This window comes from Larus michahellis, chromosome 15 (genome assembly GCF_964199755.1).
Source record: "Larus michahellis chromosome 15, bLarMic1.1, whole genome shotgun sequence".
Lineage (NCBI taxonomy): Eukaryota > Metazoa > Chordata > Aves > Charadriiformes > Laridae > Larus > Larus michahellis.
In genome coordinates, this window is record NC_133910.1 from 3,857,885 (window position 1) to 3,879,081 (window position 21,197).

At 50.5% G+C, this 21,197-nt stretch overlaps 1 protein-coding gene across 1 annotated transcript in view; it reads left to right on the forward strand.

Moving 5' to 3' along the window:
- The window catches only part of CACNA1B (calcium voltage-gated channel subunit alpha1 B), a 312,680-nt gene that overhangs the window by 88,551 nt on the left and 202,932 nt on the right, over positions 1-21,197 (forward strand). Inside the window, exon 4 of the mRNA XM_074608904.1 lies at positions 19,498-19,589. Within this exon, the coding sequence (XP_074465005.1) occupies positions 19,498-19,589 (92 nt within the window). The remainder of the gene's footprint in view (positions 1-19,497; positions 19,590-21,197) is intronic.

The following is a 21,197-nucleotide window of genomic DNA, read 5'->3' on the forward strand; positions in this document are numbered from 1 at the left end:
AAAATGTTCCCAAAAAGATTGTAATTAGTACAATTAAGTGTCTCAAATGATAATTTTATTCCACTCGGTAATAGTACAAAGCACAAAAAAAACCCCACTCCATGAAACAATGCACCCAGCACATGTAAGCTGACATCTCTCTGTTGTGATCTGTACGTTGTGTGCTTGTTTAACATTCTATTTAGCTCATTCGATTCTGGATAATTTCTTGTCTGCTGGAGAAGAGCCCTCATGTTGCTTCCGCGCTTAGAAACGTGAGTGAGGATGGCTCATGGGCCAAAAGCAGTTTTGGTCCAACTTCGCACAGAGACACCATTTGGGTGGAGTTGAATGTGAGTGAGGGCTGGGGGTAGCCGTGGTCTTGCACTGAAGTCCTCCTCCCACTCTGTGCCTCAGTTTCCATTTGTAACCTGCCTTCTACAGGCAGCAACAGGGCAAGCTGCTTTGGTGATGGTGGGATGGCAGTCTCCTCACTGCATTCATCAGTGGGCTCAAAAAGTGAGAATGTCTTGTCGTTTTAATGTCCCTTTAAGCCTTCCTGAGGGTTTAGAAACAGTCTGAAAGAGCAAGATCCATAGAATCACAGAACAGTTAGAGTTGGAAGGGACCTTAAAGCCCACCCAGTGTCACCCCCTGCCCTGGGCAGGGACACCTCCCACCAGCCCAGGTTGCTCCAAGCCCCGTCCAACCTGGCCTTGAACCCCTCCAGGGCTGGGGCAGCCACAGCTTCTCTGGGCAACCTGGGCCAGGGGCTCACCACCCTCACAGCAAACAATTTCTTCCTAATATCTCATCTAAATCTCCCCTCTTCGAGTTTGAAGCTGTTCCCCCTCATCCTATCACTCCAGTTCCTGATCAAGACTCAAGAAGTCTCATTCCAGAGAGCAGGTGCCTTGAGGCAAATGTGTACTTGAGACCATAGTGCCGTGCTTTGGGGTGCTCCTGTCTACAGCTGGGAGCCTGAGGGTGTCCCTGGGACCAGCTCTGCATCAGGGCACGGGCCCTGTCAGCAGCCAGCAGCTCCGATGCGCTCCCGGCTCGGAGCTCCCCTGCTCCTTTCTCTTCCTCCCCAGCCTTCCCCGCTGTCTCTCACGCGCTGAACAGACAATTAGCTTTTACATTTTTGTGGTGGCTGGCCCCATCGCTGCAAACATTAGCTGGAAACTTCATTACAGAAAGAAAGCACAAAGTCGGATGGAAGAGGAGATAATTACCTTTCTAATATAATTACGGCTGGGCTGGTGAGCCTTTTATCTCAATCCGTGTACTTCTGGTGGTAATACAATAATGGGCAAGGATTAAAATTTACTAGGTTATAACTCGCCTATGGCAGCCAGAGCCGTTTTCTCCCCAAGGTGGGGAGGAGTTTGTTAGAGGAGATTTCAGGTTAAATGTTTTGGGAAGGGGATGATTTTGAAAAAGGAAGGATCTGGGGGCGGCGGGGGGCGGGGAGAAACCCTCCGAGCTGTTTAAGCAGCTTGGAAGGAGATGCACCATCCTGTGTGTCAGCCTGAGTTTGGAGATAGCCCCGTCCACGGCCGTGGTGCCATGGTTTGATGTGAATCGGGCTCTGGATCTGGAGCACAGAGACGGTCCGGTCTGATCGACGTGTGCCGTAAGCAATTCCCTCGTCAAGGCTGTTGTGTGTCCCTGTCTGTCGGAGCTGGGCTTTGAGCCATCCCTTCTGTGACCGCCGGAGCTGCAGGGAGGGGAGTGGCAGGTCCCCACTGGGCTGGGGAGAGGAGCCTGGGCAGGAGGTGAGCCCCGCGTTGGAGCAGCAAAGCGGAATGATGGAATGTGTTGGGTTGGAAGGGACCTCCAAAGGTCATCTAGTCCAACCGCCCTGCAGTAAGCAGGGATGTCTTTAACTAGATCAGAAGGCAGGGCTCCCTGTCCCCCTCCCCAGCCAAGTGACAGCACCCGCTTTAGTGTTTAGGAAATAGCCTGGGGTTACGGGTTTGGGTCTCAGACTGTCTTTATGGGGCTGTGCCAGGCTCAGGCTTCACTGCGTCTTCATTTCCCAGCTGGTGGGACCAAGGGAATCTGTTTTCTGAGCCCTCTGACAGAAATGCTTTTCCATCACCATCCTCCTCAGGCTGTGGAAAGACAAACCTGTCTCCCTGGCACCTCCCTGGGGCACTGTGCTCTCCTCCCCACCCTGCTGCCATCCTCTATGGGATGCCTGGCAGGGACTGGTGTCAGCCTCCAGCTTCCCACCCTCGGCTGATCCCACAGGAAGGGCTGATCCGTAGAAGACAGCTCCTCAGTCCTCTCCTGCCAGGAAAGCCCCGTCGCGGTTTCACTCCGAGCACCAGTGGCGCTCTCGCCGGCCATCCCTCCACTCTGCTCTCCCCGGTGGAGCGTGGGGAAGGGAAGAGTGGGTCTGGACAGCCGATCAAATTACAAAACACTGAAAAGGTCAGAGTGGTACAGTTTGCTGTTATCTTTCACAGAACACAAGAGGCATTAAAATTCTGCTGTCTCATTCATGTAACGAGGGAGAAAATTGTAACAAGAGAGGAAAATGAAAAGGGGGAAAAACCCCAAAACTTCCGTCCCTCGGTTGGGTCAGGGAAATGGAAATGGTGTAAGTTTAACTCCTGCACTTAGCTGTGACTGCCAGGGGCTGGATGTGTCTGCGTGTGCAGGTCCAGCCTCTCCTTTCTGTGTAGAGGAGTTAAAATCTTGCTTCAGGGATGGTCATCAGTGTAATGAATTCGGTGGCCTCAGCTTTCCCACTTTGAGTTCACCACCTTGGCCTTTGGCAGAGCTTGGTGCTCAGAATCGGGGAGGTGTTGGGGAGGGGGAGGTGAGTTTGACATGACTGAAGCTGGAATAACACGAGGTGAGGATGAGCTGCTGGCTCAGGCAGAGGTGCTGAGGGCTGGGACAGCAGTGGCCAGGCTACGCGTGCATCAGCGTCGCTTCCAAAAGGGGGAATGGGGCTGCATGAAGTGTGGTGGGACAGCATTGATGTTCGTTAACTGGGTGACCTGCTGCCATGAAACAATTGCAGTGGAAGGGGTGACCGAACCACGTTTGACTTGGACTTTACAAGAACTGCAGAAGATGTGATCAAACTTGTCTGTCTTTACACCCACATTCAAATAACAATGAAAAAGTTATCACCAGTAGCAAGAAGATCTACTCAAGCAGAGCTCTCCTTTCTAAAGCAAGATGCATAAATGGAAGGTGCCTTGTTCCTCAGAGCTGCCTGCTGATTTCATCCAAGCAGCTCCATTGCTGATTTTTGGGAACTTCCAGGCTAAAATTCTCCTTTCTTTTGAAGAAGAGCGGGGCCTAAGACAAATGCCAAATCCTGGCTCTACCCCAGCCTGTAAATTTTGTCATCTGTAAAACCCAGATGCAAACTTTATCACTCCAGCTCCATCCTGGGCTCTTGGCAAAGCTGTGCAATTGATGTTGCTTGGCATCCTCCAGCCTCCCTCTCTGCTTTTCTCCCCCTCCCACAACCCGACTTGTCCTCATTTGCTGGAAGCTTTGCTGGAGGTCTGTGTCCTGCATGGCCCCAAGACCTGTCCTCCAGAAGGAGGATCCATCTTACCGAGCTTGTTCCTGCTGAAGTGGTTCTTGCATCCCCCCAGCGTTGCATTCACTACCCACCTCCTCCTTGACCCGAAGGTGCAAAACCCACTTTGAAACTCTTTCTTAGCAACCCGTATTTGTGTTTGATTGAGTTTTCTTGCCATCATGTTCATGCCATGTCAGGCTGCTGGGCAATAGAAGAAAAAAGAAAAGGGTGGACATAAATCCATTGCTTCTCCATGAATTGCAAGGAAATGAAGGAGTTTCCTTGCCTCCTAAGAATGTGGTCTACTGAAGATTGCCGTGACATGCAGGGCGCTCGTGTAAATATCAAAGTGCAATCGGTCACCTCAGCCATCAGCAGTTGAAGAAGTGAGTGGGTTTCCCTGAGAAACGGGGCTGGGAATGGTGGCTGTGCGCGAGCATTGGTGGCTTGTGGGGGGGACCTGGTACCCCCAGCTGCCCATGTGGCCCTGAAGGCAAAACGAATGTGGGGGAGATGCAGCCAAACAACTGCCTCCACCTCAAATGCTGAGGTCCCACACCGCATGCCAATGGGCAGGAGGCATCAAGTGACTCGGGCGAGAGCTGTCTCCCTCTGGGTTTGAAGGATGGCCGCCCAGCAATCCAGATTTTTTTCCCCAATGAGAAACAGTGGAGGAAAAAATCCTCATTCCAAAAGTTTGTGTTTCAAAATGTAGGGTTTCCCCCGGGAGGCTTCAACCTGATTTTAGGTGAAAGCGCCTGCTTTCAGCCAGCTTTACAATATCATTGCAGTTAAAACCAACCAAATAAAAATAAAATCTGAAGTCATACTTGAAGTCAAAACGAAACTAAAATGTTTTGTTATTTCCCACTGGAAAACTGAAATTGATGTTTCCCTGAAAACAAACATTTTTTTGGTGGAAAAAGGCAATCTTCAGCACAAAAGCCTTCTTTGCTGAGTGCTTTTTCTAAGAACTAGCAATACCTCCTGATTTGCTTGAGTTATTGCCATTAAGATGCCAACCATTTGCATTTTGCCGGGGCTGCTTTTATTGCAGGAGTTACACAATGCAGCGTTTTGCGCTTTCTTCTGCTGTTGCTCTTAATTGAAGTAGTGCTTAGAGCCCTGAGACGCGCTGGTAATGCCCCGGTGCCGGGTGCCGCAGAGCGGTTGGCAGCGCCTGGCCTGAGCTATGGACCAGCCCAACGAAGCTGGGAAAAGCAGAATGGGAGCAGGAAGAAAGCGGAGCAACTTGAAGACCCCAAAACAAGTTGGGGCACTGATGGAAGAAGGACTTTAGGTGGTTCTCGCCGCTGGTGTCTCCCCAGACCCTCGTGCCATGGGTGCGTTTCATCCCCAGCGCTCTCTCAGCATCCCGCTACCCCGCCTTGAGGTTTGATGCGGGAATTACCACAAGAAGTCCTTCCCTCTGTGCTGTGGGAAGATGGGCTGGGTGATGGTGAGGATGGCAGGGAGGGGGACAAAGCAGGAGCCCAGCCCCCCGCCCCTCCAGTGCCACCCAGCAGCAGCCCATGCCTGGAGCTGCCACGTACACATCTGGAGCTGCCTCCTCCCGCCGTTTCCAGGGCTACCGGAGGAAGGAATCGCTCACGATAGCAAACTGGAGGGAAGGCGATGACTAAGCAAATGTCAGAAACGCTTACTCTGGAAACCACGCTGCACCTTCCCTGCTCGGAGCTTAACGCTGTCTAGACGATGGTCTGCTCTGTGCAAACTCTCAATTAATGTAATGCCCGTAGACTGGAAAAGTGCTCAGAGGTCCTTCCCTGCCGTGGTGCCGGTGGGTGCAGCCCCACAGCTGCTGTTGTGGGGCTTTTTTTCTGCTTAGAGAGCAGCGAGTTGGGTGATTTGATGGGGTGGGGTGTCACGGCCAGGAGAGGAACTGAATGGGCAGAGATTAGAGTTGGGTACCACGAGCCCCCTGAGATTTAAACCCAGTCAAATGTTGAGGCATCTCCTTCCTAAAAATCACAGCTCAAGCAAGAAAGGTGCATTATAAAGAGAAAACAGCAGCACGGAGTGAAACAGTCACTTGTCTTGCTCACTCGATGATTAAACTCAAGTCGGATCGATGTTGCTCTTGCTGCTCCTTGGTGAACCTGACTCATGCATTTTGGACAACAGAAACTGCCAGCGTTTTGTTTTGGTTTTTTTACTTATTTTATTTTATTTTTTTCTCTGCTTGTGCTTTTCTCCGTTGGCTGTAGAGGTAAGCCTGAGGTGATTTAGCTCCTAACGAAACACTTAACTCTCATGCCGAAAAGCTAGGAGGGATTTCTGGACCATTTCACAGCAATAGACTGCATCAACAGAAAGCATCTGATGCTGTTGGCCTACATCCCAAAGTCCTCGGCGCTGTGTTCTCCTGCACTGCCTTGTCAGAAAGCTGCTGTGGACCACAGGATGCTTCTCACCTCTCCTGCAGCTGTCTAAGAAATTCCCCGCGGATCTCTCTCTCCTGCCCCATAGTTCAGGATGGTCTTCATATCACGGGGAAAACTTGCTGCTGCAAATCACGGGGCCAATGAACATCCAGTCGTCTCTGCTGGATGCTGCTGTCTGCTTGTATTTCGGATGGCTGCAGCATGAGAACAAACTCACCCGCTTGGTCAACGGAGTGAAATGAAGCTCCGAAATCCACGACTGATGCAAGCGCAGCCTCCCCTGGAAAACCGCAACGTCCATCTCCGCTCCGCCAGCTTGTAACTGCCTGATGGGCCCAAAGGGACTGCTCTAGAAATTTGGAAAACACAAATATTTGCTGCTGTGCTGGGACCTGGTATGTCAGGTTTCAGCCCAGAGCATATATTTTTTAATGGCTGGATTATACAGCCCAGAAACATTGAGTTTATGATGAAAATGCTGCCAGACTTTTATCTGCAGCAATTCCAGCGTTCTTAACAGCCCAGTGGAGAGCGAAAGCCTCTGTTATCTGAACTGCCAATTAATTTAAGCACATTCCCCTGTCCTGTTATAAAGATGTCACTTCTCTGCACCGGTGGCATTGCTCTGAGGTCTCTGCTCAGTGGGACCTGGCTGCTCTGCCCACTGGCGTTGCTGCCTCGTAGGCGTTTGTGTGCTCGTGTTGGTTTTGGGCAGGGGATTATCAGGCTGCGGTGGGTGAAAAGAGGTGGGCAAAGTGGGGAACGAGTGGGCTACTGCAGCGTGGGGTGGAGGAGGAGGAAAGCAGGACGGGCAAACCAGTGCTCAGAGAGAGCACGATCATTGTGTGGGCTTGTTTTGTATTGGCATTGATGGTGATCCATGCCGTCATTAAATGTTGCCTTCTGTGCACGCGGAAGCTTTGCTGTGTTCTCGGAACATCTTAATTCCAGCCCAGTGTGTACCTGGCTGCAGCTAGTTAATTAGATTTCATAGGCAACAAGTCGTCGTTTCTCCAGTTCTTTTTATCTGAGGTCCTTGGTGGTTTTTGACCGTGTGGAGTAGCTGAGCACAACTGCTCTCTTGCAGACCCTTTTGGTCATGTCCTACGGAGAGTAGCTTCAGTCAAACATCTTCCTCTTACTGCACATCTGCCAGCCTGCTCCTGCGTGCTCCTGTACGCTGCAGCCTGGTCCCCATTTCCCCAGCTTTGCCAGTGAGGAGCCGGCTCCGTTTGGCTCAAGCAGGGCAAGACCGAGGTTTGAAAAGCAAACCAAAAACTTGTTTGAACTGTTGGATCGGTACGGGGTCCCTTTGAGTGGGGATGATCAGGTGAGTAACCCCCCCGGCAAATTTGGGTGATGGCACCTCGCGTGCTGTGGCTCTAGCAGCTGAGGGCAGCCAGAAGAGACTTTCTAATTAGGCGGTAAGGTTTTTGGGAAGCATCCTCTGGCATGGTCATCCTCAGCAGGGCTTGGGCACGGGCAAAGCACCGGCATGGTGTAGTTGTGGAAAGGTATCGTGCCATGCTTGCACCGCGCTGGGCAGAAACAGGCCTTGGAGGCTGCTGCGCCGCAAAGAGCGTTCACCTGGGGCTGCTCGGAGCCTTGTCGCTGCACAGCTCGAGCTTTATCTATACAAGATACCGAAAAGAGAGGTTTTATCCGTCACGTTCATGAAATACTGTTCCCCAAGCACAAAGCAAAGGAGCTGATATGGCTAAATTATCCTTAAAAACAGAAGGGGGGAAGTTACGATTTCTGTTTTCAGCATGGAAGGAATAAATTCCGACTTTCTCGTGTCCGCAGCCCAGCTTGCAACAGGTTTAAAGCACGGTACAGATGGCTATGCAATTATTGCCAACATCTACTCATTATATTAGATAAGGCCCTGGGTTTATTTAGCAGAAGCAGATGGAGGGAATACACAATATTTTAGATGTCTTGGCAAACTGTGTTTTCCTTAGAACAACATTGCATGTTTGCTGTGATAGTTCTGGCCAAAAAAAAAAAAAATAATTGGAAGAAAGAGGGAGAATGATATCTTTTGGGAGTGACAATGAGCTATGCATTAAAGAAGAGATATTATATTGCAAGTCTTATGATATCTGTTGCCTTATATTAATCCTTGTGACAAGAAGAGAGTTTCAGCTTTTATTTGAAGTGTGTATTTTTTGTGGCACACAGACTAAAGCTTGAAAACACGACCCCAGCTGCCTGCGAAAGCTGAGGAATCACGAGACAAATAGAGTGCCCTAATATTATTATTTTTTCTCAAATGGTCTCATGACTTTTAACCCAGCCTTGTTGATTTGGGGGCTGCCTATTTATTTGCAGAGTGTGACCGCTGGCAATACTGCATCTCTGAGCAAGGGGCGCCTGCTGGAGGGTGGAAAATGCTCGGGGCTTGGGTCCTTTGAGGCAGTAGATTTGGACAGGAGGTGTATGAGGAACTTCTGCACCTCTCTGCTTGCTCAGAGGATTCACAGGCGAGACATCCCTCAGCGACCAGTGACCTTGGTGACAAAGGGTCCCATGACTATCTGTGACATGGGTGGGGACCAGTTCCCTGGCAAGCCTCCAAAGAGAAGAAACCCAGCTTTGTGCCTGCTTGTAGAGGTATCTGAGACCTTTCCAGCCTTTGCCCTTCTCCAAACTCTGGGCTACCAGAGAATTTCTTGTGGGGACACTTGCCAGAGACAGACAGGGTGCAATTTTCCTGTCTTGTTGAACTTAAGTCCAACAGCATCCAGCTTGATTCCAACCCCTGTCTGGGAAGACACAGGACGGTGGATGTAGGTGAGGGAGTCAGTACTGCCTCTAAGTGTGTAACGTGATGGTGTAGCATGGTAGTTACTTGGAGCCCGTGGCCCTGAGAAGCAGTCAGAGCCATCCAACGTGCACCTGGGGAACAACAACAAATCCAGTTTCTGCCTCCGTCTCTCTGGAGTTCAATATTGGCCCCCCTCCACGGCTTAGGTAGTCAGCTGAGAGCTGAATGCTCAATGTATCACCTGCTTGCGATGGTCTTAAGCTGGAAGCCATGAGCATGGACCAAAACCAGGTCATTAAATTAGCTGGCCCTAGGCATGCAGATTGGAGGAGGCGGCGGCGTTTCCCAGGCAGAAGACCTTCCCAGCTGATAGGGCAGGCGGAGGAATGAAGGTCTTCCCTTGCACAGAGGGACTGTGGCTGTTCCCTCTGCTCACGGTAAGGTAGCATCAAAGGAGTTTTGGGTGCTCGTACACACACTAACCACATCTGATGCTTCTTTGGTTATACCACCTGGATGGTCTCCCTCCGCGGTATGCAAGTGGCAGCGTGACCTGAGTGCAGTCCTCGGACGTAGCGTGACTCCCCACGTGCTTGTGTTGGGAGGATGAGCACAATGAGAGTGCAGGCAGGAGGAGAGGTGTAATGACATTGTGACGGTGGCAGAGACCTGTTGTTTGTCAATATTTTGCTATAGCGTGGGGGGAAAAAAAAAGAAGAGGAATGCTGGTAAAGCTCTTTAGCTAAGATGGCTCAGTTCAGTTCGTGTGATGTTTTTGGGTCTCTAATTGGTCTAGTGCACAAGTACATCCTGGTGTGGATGATGCTGATGATCCTTTCTTGCCAGTTCTCATCCATCTGGCCTTGCCAGTGAGGCTTAGCTGGCCGAGTGCTGGGGAGCGGACACAGAAAGCGCGCAAATGCGGCCGCAGGAATTAACTAACTGTCCACTCTCCACCTTCCCGTTTATATTACGTGAATGTTCTTGGCTATCATTTTGCGTGATGTGTGTATCTTTGCTCATTGTCTGCCTCATCCCTAGATTGTTCCAGCATTCAGTGAAGGTGGAGTGGATGGACCCAGAGGAAAGCCATCCATCCCTCCAAGCACTCTCTCTAGAAGCTAGTGCGTGGTTCAGCTGGTGGCTCAGTGGAAAAGAAAAGCCTGCAGTGCAGAAAGGCCCAGGAGACAGTAACCTAACAAGAGGTCTCCTTTCCATGTGCCCAGCAGTGACAGATATTGGAATAGGCTGCCCAGGGAGGTGGTGGATTCGCCATCCCTGGAGGTGTTTAAAGAAAGGGTAGATGGGGCACTTAGGGACATGGTTTAGAAGTGGCTTTTGTCAGGGTAGGTTAAAGGTTGGACTTGATGATCTTAACGGTCCCTTCCAACCTCAGTGATTCTATGATTCTATATTTTTCCTTCTCCTTCACACCAGCCCCTCATTGGTGGCTGCTCCCCATCCCTCTCCTCCAGCTCCAGCAGCACCGGTTCAGCGCCCCGGCAGGGAAGGCTGCGCTTTGCTTCAAACCGCTTTGTTTTGCTTTTTGAAACGATAGCGTAATTTGATAACGATGCTGTTTTCTGCTCAACTCGTGAACAACTACTTCTGGGGATGGGCCAAATGCAGAGGGCGATGTGGTTCTTGTTCCAAATAACACAGATTTGGTCACCGCTCCTGGGGCAGCCTGGCAAGGAGGCTCTCGTTTGGTGGGTACTATAAGGAAGAAGGGGTGAGACGTGCTTTTAGTGACTCAGATGTCTTGCCTCCTGCAGTGCCCGTGCTGCCCTGCTAGCCCACCTGGCAGAGAAATACAGCCCCCATCCACCTACCAGCCGTCCTGAGCCCTTTGCCCGGTTTCGAACTGCCAGCTCGGAGAGAGCAGCGGAGTCAACCTCCTCCCGGCTTTCCGGCAGAGCCAGGAAAAGTAGCATCTAGTTTGGGTGACGTTTTTTCATGCACGCAGGATTTGGGGGTTTGTATTTTTCAGGAAAATGGCAGCTTTAAATCAAGTAACAGAATATTTGCAGGCTTGACGTGAATTGCTTTTGCGAGAAAGGAAAACGCGTTAAAAGTCAGAATACTTCATTTTAGGATTCGACAAATGAAGCAAACAATCCCAAATGAGATTTTGTTGCTCTCTCCTTTTCCCCCCTCCCTTACGAAGTGAAAATACTTGGAACATTTTGTTGACCCTGATGTTTCCCTCTCCAAGAATCTTGTTTGCTACTGGCCTAGACCCCTCCATAGCTTGCCCGTACCCCAGAGACCGTGGGATGGGCTGTGTGACACCAGATGTCTCCAGGAAAGTGCTCTGGGCTCCCAGCTCCTGCTCCCCATATCCTCTGATGCCAGCAACAAAATTCTGGGATGTCACAAAATTCCTTTCCAAGGGCAGAAAGCAGCCGTCTCTCCTTTGTAATGTTAATGTAGCAAGACTCAAGGTATGACCTACTTGCCAGCCACAATGAAGTTCAGGATGGTTTTAACTCCTCTGCGCTTGGTTTTCCCAGCGCGAGCTCGCTAAAATGTTTTGGATGCGTGCATTTTCCTGCCAGCTGTCACGGCTTATTGCGAACGAGCCTCCTTTTTTCCTCTGTGGCTGGGTGTGTTCATGTCTCTCCCACTTAGGAGCAACAAGGACCTATTTGAGCTTCATAACCAATATCTTCCTTCATCCTGGGCAGAAGCCGAGCCCTCGGCACCCTGCGAAACCTCATTTGTTCCGTATGCGTGTTGCATGCCTCTCGGTTGCCGTGTGTCTCGCTGGGGCGGAGGAGTCTCTGCCTACAGATGCTCCTCTCCCTGTCTTCTCCCTGGAGCCTGGCTCGGGAATTGCAGTCAGAAAAGTAGGTTGCAGGTGGTTTGGGGGGAGGACTCTGCTCTCATTTTGCTTTGTCTCCTCCCAGGACTCCAGAGCGTTTCTGCCATGCGAAGAGGAGGAGAGAGTTTGCGTTCACGTCCGGGCAGCTCTCTGTATGCTGAAGGCTGGTGGAAAATTTAGCGCTGGCTACAAAAGGCTCAGAAACGTGCCCGTTTGGTGTGAGGCCAAGCAATGAATTTGCTCTCTGTGCCTCTGAAACACAGCAACCCCCTACTGTTGAATATTCTCGTTTCCTCGCTGTATTTTGTGCTCTGTTCCCTTCATGTTATAGCTAAAGAGAGATTTATCCTTCACCACAGCGAGCTTGTTTTCATGGGTACGGTCAGTTTTGGGACCAGCGTGTTTATATGAGGAAGGGGGTCAACCTGAGTTGCTCTGAATAAGGTGGTGTCAAGGAAAGGATTGTGACCCTGTATATTGGGTTGTAGATGTGCTTTGAAGGGAAAAAGTAGGCTTAGATGCAATATGCAGGTATGTACTTGGATGTTTCGATTTGGTGTTGGTGAGCCAAAGGAGAGGAAGAGAGCTGGCAAGCTGGGCCCTTTCGCGTGGGCTGGACTGGACAGCTGGTGGGGAAGTCACCAGCGTGGAGCCGTGGAGCCAACAGATGAACCCGGTAATGCCATAAATTAAACGGCGCAATTAGCACGCCAGATCTACTTATCGGCTCAGCCCTGGTGTCGACTGCGTGTCTTTGGTAGTCAAGATAAAGCTCACACAGCATGAAATCAAACTGAGTGAAACGGGGCGTCTTTCCAAGTGCTCCCTTGCATGTAAATTTGTGTCGTGGCTGGAGAAGGAGGGAGCAGCGGGACTGACAACCACGTCGCTGCCGTCCAAGTGACAGTCAGGCTCGCTGCTCCGGACAAACTGACTGCCCACATCTGAGGGGCTGGCTTATGGGCACCCCTTGGCTGGTCGCCTCTGTTGACCTGCCCTCAAGTCCCGGGCAAGAGAATCAGCCAGACCATGCCACCAGCATGTGACTGAGCAACGTTTTCAGCGTGCGCTCTGCTGTTAAGAAGGTGGAAAATACCCATTTTGATTTGCACTGCAGCTGAGGTGCCTTCTCACCCACTACTAGCATCACCATATCCTTTTGCAGCTTTTTTTAATGCGTACAACTGGTGTGATTTCTTGTCGTGAGTCTTGTCCATTGGCTTCATCTGCTGCCAAGACTTTGTAGCTGTTCCTGGTTGGTGCATACAAGGAAAAGGGGGCAAGTGATGCCCTGTTGCCACAAGCTACCAGAGACCATGGCTCCTCCTTCTCCATAGTGCTGTCTGTTTGCTGTTGATGCTCTGGTAGTCCTTGGAGGTCGGTGCCATGGGGACCTGATGTTCCTTGTTGCAACGCTTCCAATAAACTCCGTTTCTTGTTCCCCCTCTCTAATCCATCATAACTTGCCTTCCTCCACCTGCTGCCTGAGGGACTCCACCAGAGCTCACCTTGGACCTTGTACCCTCCTGCACCCAGGAGTGTGGGGCACAGCCCTCCTGGGCAGCAGCTTCCCTGGTAGGAACCTCTGTCTGGGTGGCCACCTCCACGCATGCCAGGCCCTCCTGGCTAGGTCCATGGTTCCTGGCCGCTGCGTGGGGTAGACGCTGGAGAAGATGACGTTTCCAAATAAAGACCATTAATTCAAAGGCTGGGATGTGCGTGGCGAGGCCGGTGGCTGTCCTGCGCTGGTTGGTGCGCCGCTGGTGTTCCTGATCCTGGAAAGTCTCGCCAGCTCCAGCCAGAAGCGTGCTGTGTGCTGGTTTGGGGTTAAAATGCTTCAGTCATTCAGGAAAGCAGCAGGCAGAGCAGCCTCCTATGGCAAATCGTTTCAGAGGGGAAAAAAAAGAAAAAGGGAAATATATATTTTAGTAAATTTTTAATGTTCTGCATATGCTTTTGAAGGGAAAACACCAGTTAAAAAGCCCAACTGCTTAAGATTAATTTTATGGGCCTTTTTTGAGGGAAATGAATCTTTTCTGTAAGAACCTCTCGATTAATTTTATGGGCCTTTTTTTGCGGGAAATGAGTCTTTTCCATAGAACCTCTTATTTCAAAATAATTATTTCTTTCCACTTAATTTTTACTGTAAAATTCCCAAGTGTTCCCACAGTGGCGTGCGACCAGGAGGACCTTGCAAGTTCTCCCCTGGGGTCCCCAGCTACCGCGAGCATGGTAACAGCGATCCTCATGGTGGTGACAACTTCTGTGGGGTTCAGGGACCCTCTGCACCACCCCCCCCGGGCAGCGGAGGAGGAGTCGGGAAGGAGTGGGTGAGCAAGGGACGCAGGTAGCGCGGAGGCGATGGTCAGCCCACGGACCACCTGTAGATGGGGGAAGCATCTTTAAACTAGTCAGCCAAAAATGATGAAGATATTTATTTATTTTTCCCATTGGTTTTCATTTCCTGGGGGTCACCAGGGCTTGTTAAATATCGGTAGCCTGTACTCAAAGTCGGGGTCTAGGAATGGGGGTGATTTATTGGAGTGTGCTCCTCCTGCTGTCAGAGATTTGGGGGTCAATGCTGCCAAGGTGCCTGCATTAGGGGGGGTTGGATTGGTGGGTAAGAAGCGGTGGTTTCTCTTTCTTTGCATCAAACAGCTGCTGTACTGCTGGCTAGTTTCATCTTTTTTTTTTTTTTTGAGGGAAGCTGTCTGGTGGATATTTAGCCTCTCCTAATCCCATTGGAGTGATTGACTTGGTTCTTAGGAATGGGTGCTTGGGATAAAGTCTCTGAAAAAATAGCTGCCTCCGCTTACTTTCTAGGACTGGAGTTTGTAATAAATAGAAAGGTTGCATTAAAAGCGCCTACAATTTGTGTGATTCCTCCTCTAGTAGCACCTGCCCTGGCACCAGCGTTGTCCTGTAGCAAGATCCTCTTGGGAAGCGTTAAACGTTCTCAGTAATTAATCTTGCTGCTTTTGCTGTAGCTGTATGTTATCTGCACGCAAGAAGGCCACGGACCTGTTGGAAAGGGTCCAGCGGAGGCTCAGAGGGCTGGAGCCCCTCTGCTGTGAGGACAGGCTGGGAGAGCTGGGGGGGTTCAGCCTGGAGAAGAGAAGGCTCCGGGGAGACCTTAGAGCCCCTTCCAGTCCCTGAGGGGGGCCTACAGGAAGGATGGAGAGGGACTCTGGATCAGGAGGTGTAATGACAGGATGAGGGGGAGTGGCCTCAAACTGGAAGAGGGTGGATTTAGATTGGATATCAAGAAGAAATTCTTTGCTGTGAGGGTGGTGAGCCCCTGGCCCAGGTTGCCCAGAGAAGCTGTGGCTGCCCCATCCCTGGAGGGGTTCAAGGCCAGGCTGGACGGGGCTTGGAGCAACCTGGGCTGGTGGGAGGTGTCCCTGCCCAGGGCAGGGGGTGGCACTGGATGAACTTTAAGGTCCCTTCCAACCTAAACCATTCTTTGATTCTCTGTGTGATTCTGTGAAGCTGCTGGACTGTCAGCCGCTTCCAGTTCTCCCCTGTGTGTCCAGTGCTGCCTCTGGTGCGATGTACAGAGAGGGACAGCAGGAGGCTGGGAAGAAAACGCTCTCCGTCCCCTGCAGATGTGTGCGCTGAAGAAGGAGCCTGGCCGGCTGCTCTCTGCTGGGCTGGACCCGTGCTGTGGTTGCTCCTGTAAGCAGAGATGCGTACGGAATCCTCCGTATCTGTGATCATCCTTTTGCTTGGGGTGTCTCCTGCCTTTCTGTTCCTCCTCCTCTTCCTGCTTTAGGGCAGATGCAAAGCAACTCGGTCGCCTGCTCCCTGAGAGATCTTTATTGGGAAAAGCTTAAATAAATCCACTAAAAGGCTATTAGAAGAGAGGACAAGGTGGGGATGATGCTGAGGAGCAGGGTTGGCTTTTCCCTGCTCCAATCCGCAGGAATTAGAGCTCTGGGGCGAAGCTTGGAGGAGTTTCGAGGCATTTTCTTTGGTCAGGGCTTCAATGAGGAGATTTGTTATCGGGTGGCTCTGAAAAGTGCAGCACTTTAGGACAGCCTGTGCCTTGCTGAACCAGCACACAGAAATCCCAAGCTCTGAGGTACTTTAAGAAACAGATTGCTAATTATTTATGTTAGCATAACACCCAGGAAAGGAGCTTTCCCTTCTTTCTTTGCTTTCCATTATACTGAACGGAATAAGCCGCTTTTATAATTTACCCCAGGCTTTGCTTCTCAAGCGTTTATCACAAATTTGGCCTCTGTCTCTGGGAGCGGGTGTCAGTCAGAGGTTTTTTGGTGGGGGTGGTGACACAGAAAGCGGCATTTACCTGAGTTATGGGGAAAAGCGAGGAAGTCGTGCGGCGGTGCCGAGCACTGCAGGGCTCAGGATGGGTGCCCAGACCCACAGCGGCAGAGGAGCAGGGAAGGTTTGGTGCTTCCGTGCGAGGAACTCCTCACGGAGGAACTTATTTTCCTCCGCTTCAACACCTGAAGCACTATCAGAGACAACATTCTAAGCCTGTCAAATCCCAGCGGTTCTGCACGATCTGTTAAGACGCAACAAGGGCTGCAGATGAAGATGTTTATTCTTCTTTGTGAGGTTATCTCCTAAAATCTTCTCTTTTGCTATTTTTTAACGTCTCGCAGATGATTTCCTCTTCCAGCACCGGCTCGCCCGTCACCTCTGCTTTGTTCCCCGCTGTTTGCTGTGCAGCCGGGGACACTTCGGCAGGATTGTCGGGATGGGCTTGTCAGCCGGCTCCTTTCACCTCTCGATTCCTCTTATTTTTTAATGATAATTTCTGACTTGTTCTGGCCTAACTCACAGTGGCTTCTGGGAGCTTTCAACTGGAGCTGGGGTAAAAAAGTAAAACAGAAAGGTGGCACATAGGAAAATGCCACAACGTTAATTATTGCCCCTCACTGGGGCATTTTTCCCTGCATTATCTGTGAGCAGTTTAGAGGTATGAGCTGCTGAGCAGCTGTGAATTTGTTTTAGTTTTGTAGGGAGAAAATGCACCATCCCTGCCCTGGCACAGCTCTTTGCTGGGCTCCAGCTTTCTGCCAGCCGGTCCTTCGGAGCAGCGAGACCCCACGTCCCAGGGCTCCTAGGATGGACACTGGCCCCGTAACGCTTCTAAAAGCCCCAGGACCTTCTTTCCCCCGGTGCCGCAGTTTGGACAGCCTGCCCAGGGCAGCAGGTTGTGAGCACACGGCATGCGAAGGCTGCAGCAGCCCGTGCTCCCTGCTTTGGTAAGGAAACGCGTTGGATGCCCACCTGGGTTTTCTCACCAACTGCCTCATTTACCTGCAAGGCTCAAACGTGGGTTTCTTTTTAGACCTAGAGTTACCACCTCATGCCCACCGGTCTTCTGTTTCTTCCACTAAAAGCGGCTTTGCTTAGGATGCAGCTGTATTTATTTTTTTTTTTTTTTTTTTTTTTACTCTCTAGGTAAAACCTGGCCGAGGTTGTAGGGGTTTTCAAGAGCAGCTGATTCACGGGCAGGTGTAGCAGCGACAGCTCAGCCGTACGGGCATGGATGGTCCGCATGGATAGACTGGTGTTTGATAGGATCCACTCCAGCCATGGGAGGCGGCGGGCTGTCGGGTGCCCCGTGCAGGTTAGCTAGGGGATCACAGCGCTGGGGAGGCGGGAATTAATGAAGGATTTAGGGGTTTTGATGGAGGCAAGATTGCCATAGTTTGAGCAGACTGTTTTTAGCATCAAGCCTATTCAGAAGACAGGGCTGGAATAAAGACCTCCAGCCACTGGAACATTTACTGGCACCGTGGGACTAATTGATGGTGTCCCCCATTCACTCCTGTTTTCTCTTTGAATTTAGAAACAAAATGATGAGCGTGTGGAGCACGGCTCCTCTCAGCTTGTACCATGAACCAGGGCTCTGCCTGATGACAGCACAAATCCATCTTAGCTCGCTGGAGACTAATTGTGTCGTTAGTAGCAACATCCAAGGTGGATGTTTAAGATTATCTTTTGACTTGAAGTGTGTGCTCTCCCTAGACTGCAGAGTTTTATAAGTGAGCAATTAAGTTGGGAGGATGGAGGGAAGGGAGAAGAGGAACGAAATCATTGGCACGGGCGCAGAAGATTAAATTAGAAGTCTCTGCATGCAATGGTTCTTGGTTTAAATCGTCTCCTGTTGCTTATGCATCGATAGAGCTGATGTAATGTAAATTTTCTGGTCGTGAAAGTGCAGGAACAGGTGTCCTATAGAATAGATACTCTGCTCCTCGGGTCCTGGCTTGCTGCTGCCTCTCTTGCCATCCAACATCTCAGCATGCTTTTTTCCTGATCTCCAGCACCTCCTGCTGATGGAGTCTGGCCCTTTCCGCACAGCGATGCTGATCCTGCTCTTCCCTGCCCCGTGCTTGGCGGCTCTGCTAAGTCAGTCAGTAAGTCAAGGACAAGGTTTTTATCTGAGCGTGGCTGTGCTGTCAGTGCTCCCTACACGGCCACGTCCCGCGCTGCTGAGTTTGCCAGACATCCCGTGTAATCCATGTTACGTAGAACTCTATGTCTCGTTTTGAAAAACTCTGCTTTTTCTTGGAATTTTTTTTTTTTTATGGTAGCTGGCCACTTTGCTGAATGCTCAGCAGCCTGTTAGCAGGTACGGAGAAAAAGGGCCCAGGTGAATCACGGGTGCGCACTGCGGGTGCTCTACACCTCCTGGAGCATCTCTGTGCTCAGGCATGGGACGCTCGCAGTGTCTGGGTGCTTAATCCCCAGGGCACCGCCTGGGGTTCACTGCCCAAATCTGGCAGCTTCCTTCCAGCTCGGGCACCTCTGGAATTCCACTTTTCAGGCAGGTTTGCAGGCCCATCTTGGGGAAGGGTTGGTGAAGTGCCGGGTTATGGTCACGGTTGGGTCCCCAAGGGCAGCGCTTTCAGCGGTTGTGGTTAATGAAGTGCTGGCACCTTGTACAAGTGGTACCAGGTGGCTGTGGACTTGCAGACCCCATTGGTGGGCCGGTTGCTCAGCCGCCACCACCTTGGTAGAACCGCCTGGGGACAAACCTGGCAAAAACTGATGGCAATTGCTTATCGTCACTTTAAATGGTGCAGTCGACGGGGAGCTGATGAGAGGGTTTTTGCTCAGAACTAACTCTGTGGTTGGCTTGTGGTAGGGGAGCCCTGTCTCAAATCAAGAATATTTTTGTGGAGGCATCATAGGAAGTGCTGCAGTAATTAATGGATGCCGTTTTGCCATGCTCTCTGCGGGGTAGCGTGCCTTGTAGGGCCTTTGCTTAAGGAGATTGCATCCTTGCGGCTGGTGGACGCTGTGACAATATTTCTTCCCCGGCTGTGCCCTAAAACAACGAAGCCATTTCATTTTCTGTGCAGAGCACTTAGATTTTTAAGAATCATTCTGGTTTGGGGGCTGTATTTCTTATCAGAGTTACCGCCGCGTATCAGAGGAAATACTTGCACCCCGCTCTCTGGATATTCTCCTCAAATAAGATGCTCTGGACAAAAATTAATTCTGCACACGCAGAGTAAACTGTATAACTAGAAACTGCTTCAGATATTAGGGAACACCAGACATCAGGACTTGAGGGGCTTCTGAATTTATTGCAGAGAAAACCTCTCGCAGGTAATTTCTAGCCTAACTCATCTCCTAAAAATTAGCGTATGCTTTCCTATACATATAGGGTGCTGCTCTTTGCCGGCCAGAGCCGGTCCTGATCGCTTTGTTCAAATGCCCTCATAAGCAGCCAGATATCGCGCCTTTTCTTATAGTCCAAGCAAGGCTCAGCAGCTCTGGAGGACTGTGTGAATTGATGCTTTTCAGTGGACACCATTTGCAATGTGATCGCAGGTATAAAATTCAAAGCAGCTGGGACGTTTGCTGGTTTTACGCAACATTTACCCATGCTTTGGAAAAAGGAATTTGCATTTAATCTCTTTTTTTTTTTTTTTTTTTTTTTTCCTTTTCCCCCCACCCCTCTCTCCCCTTTTCCAATTAGGATTCTGGCAACTGCTGGGACTGATTTTGACCTGCGGACCCTGCGAGCCGTCCGGGTGTTACGACCCCTGAAGCTTGTGTCTGGAATCCCAAGTGAGTGTCGTGATAATGTCATCTTCACAGCCGAAGGTGCTCTATCGCTTTTGGGGAGTTACGTGCTGTCCCGAGCAATGTTTTTTTTTTTTTTTTTTTCCTCTATTTCTTTGCAGTCTGTGGCTCTTGCCCTTACTAGGTTCTGTTCTTTGTCATCCCGTTTTGTGTACAGCGCTCTGCTTTCAGCACTGCGCTCCCAAATTTGCAGGTGAGCGGCAGGGAATCGTCCTAGGACTCCTTTGCCTTTGGGGTTGAATTAATTCTCTGGGGTGTGAAGACCCGAAACTCTAATTTTGCAGCTTCCAGGCCTCCAGCCCTGAGCCTGGATCTTCTGACAGGTTTTACCAGCTGAGTGTCTTGCACTGGGGATTTTACCCCTTTAATAATGGGGCGGGGGGAGAAACAAGAAAGGGAAAGAGCAGATAGAACTTCGTCTTACCTACTCAATGGGCAACTTGATATATTTTACATGCTAGTGTGAAGGGTCTGAATGCTCCGGTGAGGAGCGGCCTCGTGCCTTGCTGATGCCCTGAAAGCATCAAAGTCCCCACACCGTTCCTTACTGCCTTTTTATTTGTTGCAGTTCGCCAGCTCCTCTGCCTGCTAGTGGGGGATCTCTCTCAGGAGTGTATTTCATTTCTGAGTGTGGAATAGATAGATTTTTTTTTTTTTTTTTTTTTTTTTCCCCCCCTCCAGCAAGAGCCCGGTGCAAGGGAACCACTGCTCCGGGGGATGCTCTGCTCTTCCCTGCGCGAGCCCCTCGGCAGCCAGGCAGATCCCGCTCCTCCGGGGTGGCATCAGCTCCCCCACCTCCCCAGCTGCTTCCACACCGAAACATTGGTGCTGCAGAAATCCAGCAAAGGTTTCTGCTTTGTTAACAACATCAAAATTCCCTGCAATCGGCATCCTTTTGTGGGCAGGGCTTGAATCTGAATTCCCACGCAGGAGAGGCCCTTGGCTGGGCTTGGGAAAGGTGTCGTTCATTAACAGGATCTCTGAGAAGGAGATGCTGCTGGCTCTCTTTTCTTGGACTTCTTGCCTGTGCAAGGCAATGTGATGTGGTAGTGACAGTCTAAGTGTGTCAGAGAAGTAAGGTGGCCCCTCAGGGGTGTCCCCGTCCTGGTGCGGGAGCCAGGAGGATGCGGCTTTTTTTTTTTTTTTTTTTTTGATGTGTCCTGAACCAGCACAATATTTTCCCACAGCCTGTTATTTGCTCTCGTGTTCTTAGTGATGCTGTGAAAGCTGTGTGCTGTGGTGGATTTTTTTGTTTTTTTTTTTTTTTTTTTTCCTGTAGTGAATGTACAACCTTGAGGTGCATTCGTACACGGCATGGCACGTGCGTTTCTTCTACGCTCTCAGTATTTTTCCCGTCCGACAGATCTTCATGCCTTTATTTTTTCTGCATGCACTTGTATTGACCTCAGCAGTGCTGTACAAGGTGACAAGACAATGAAGATCCTTCATTCGCCATACCTTAGGGCAGGCCACCAAGGTGGCTTTCAGCTGCTGCTTATCGCTGAAGTTTTTTTTGTTATGTGCGTCCGTATGACGTTATCTGACACCTCCATCTCTCCAGCCTCTCTCACCTTATCTCCCCTGGTTTTAATT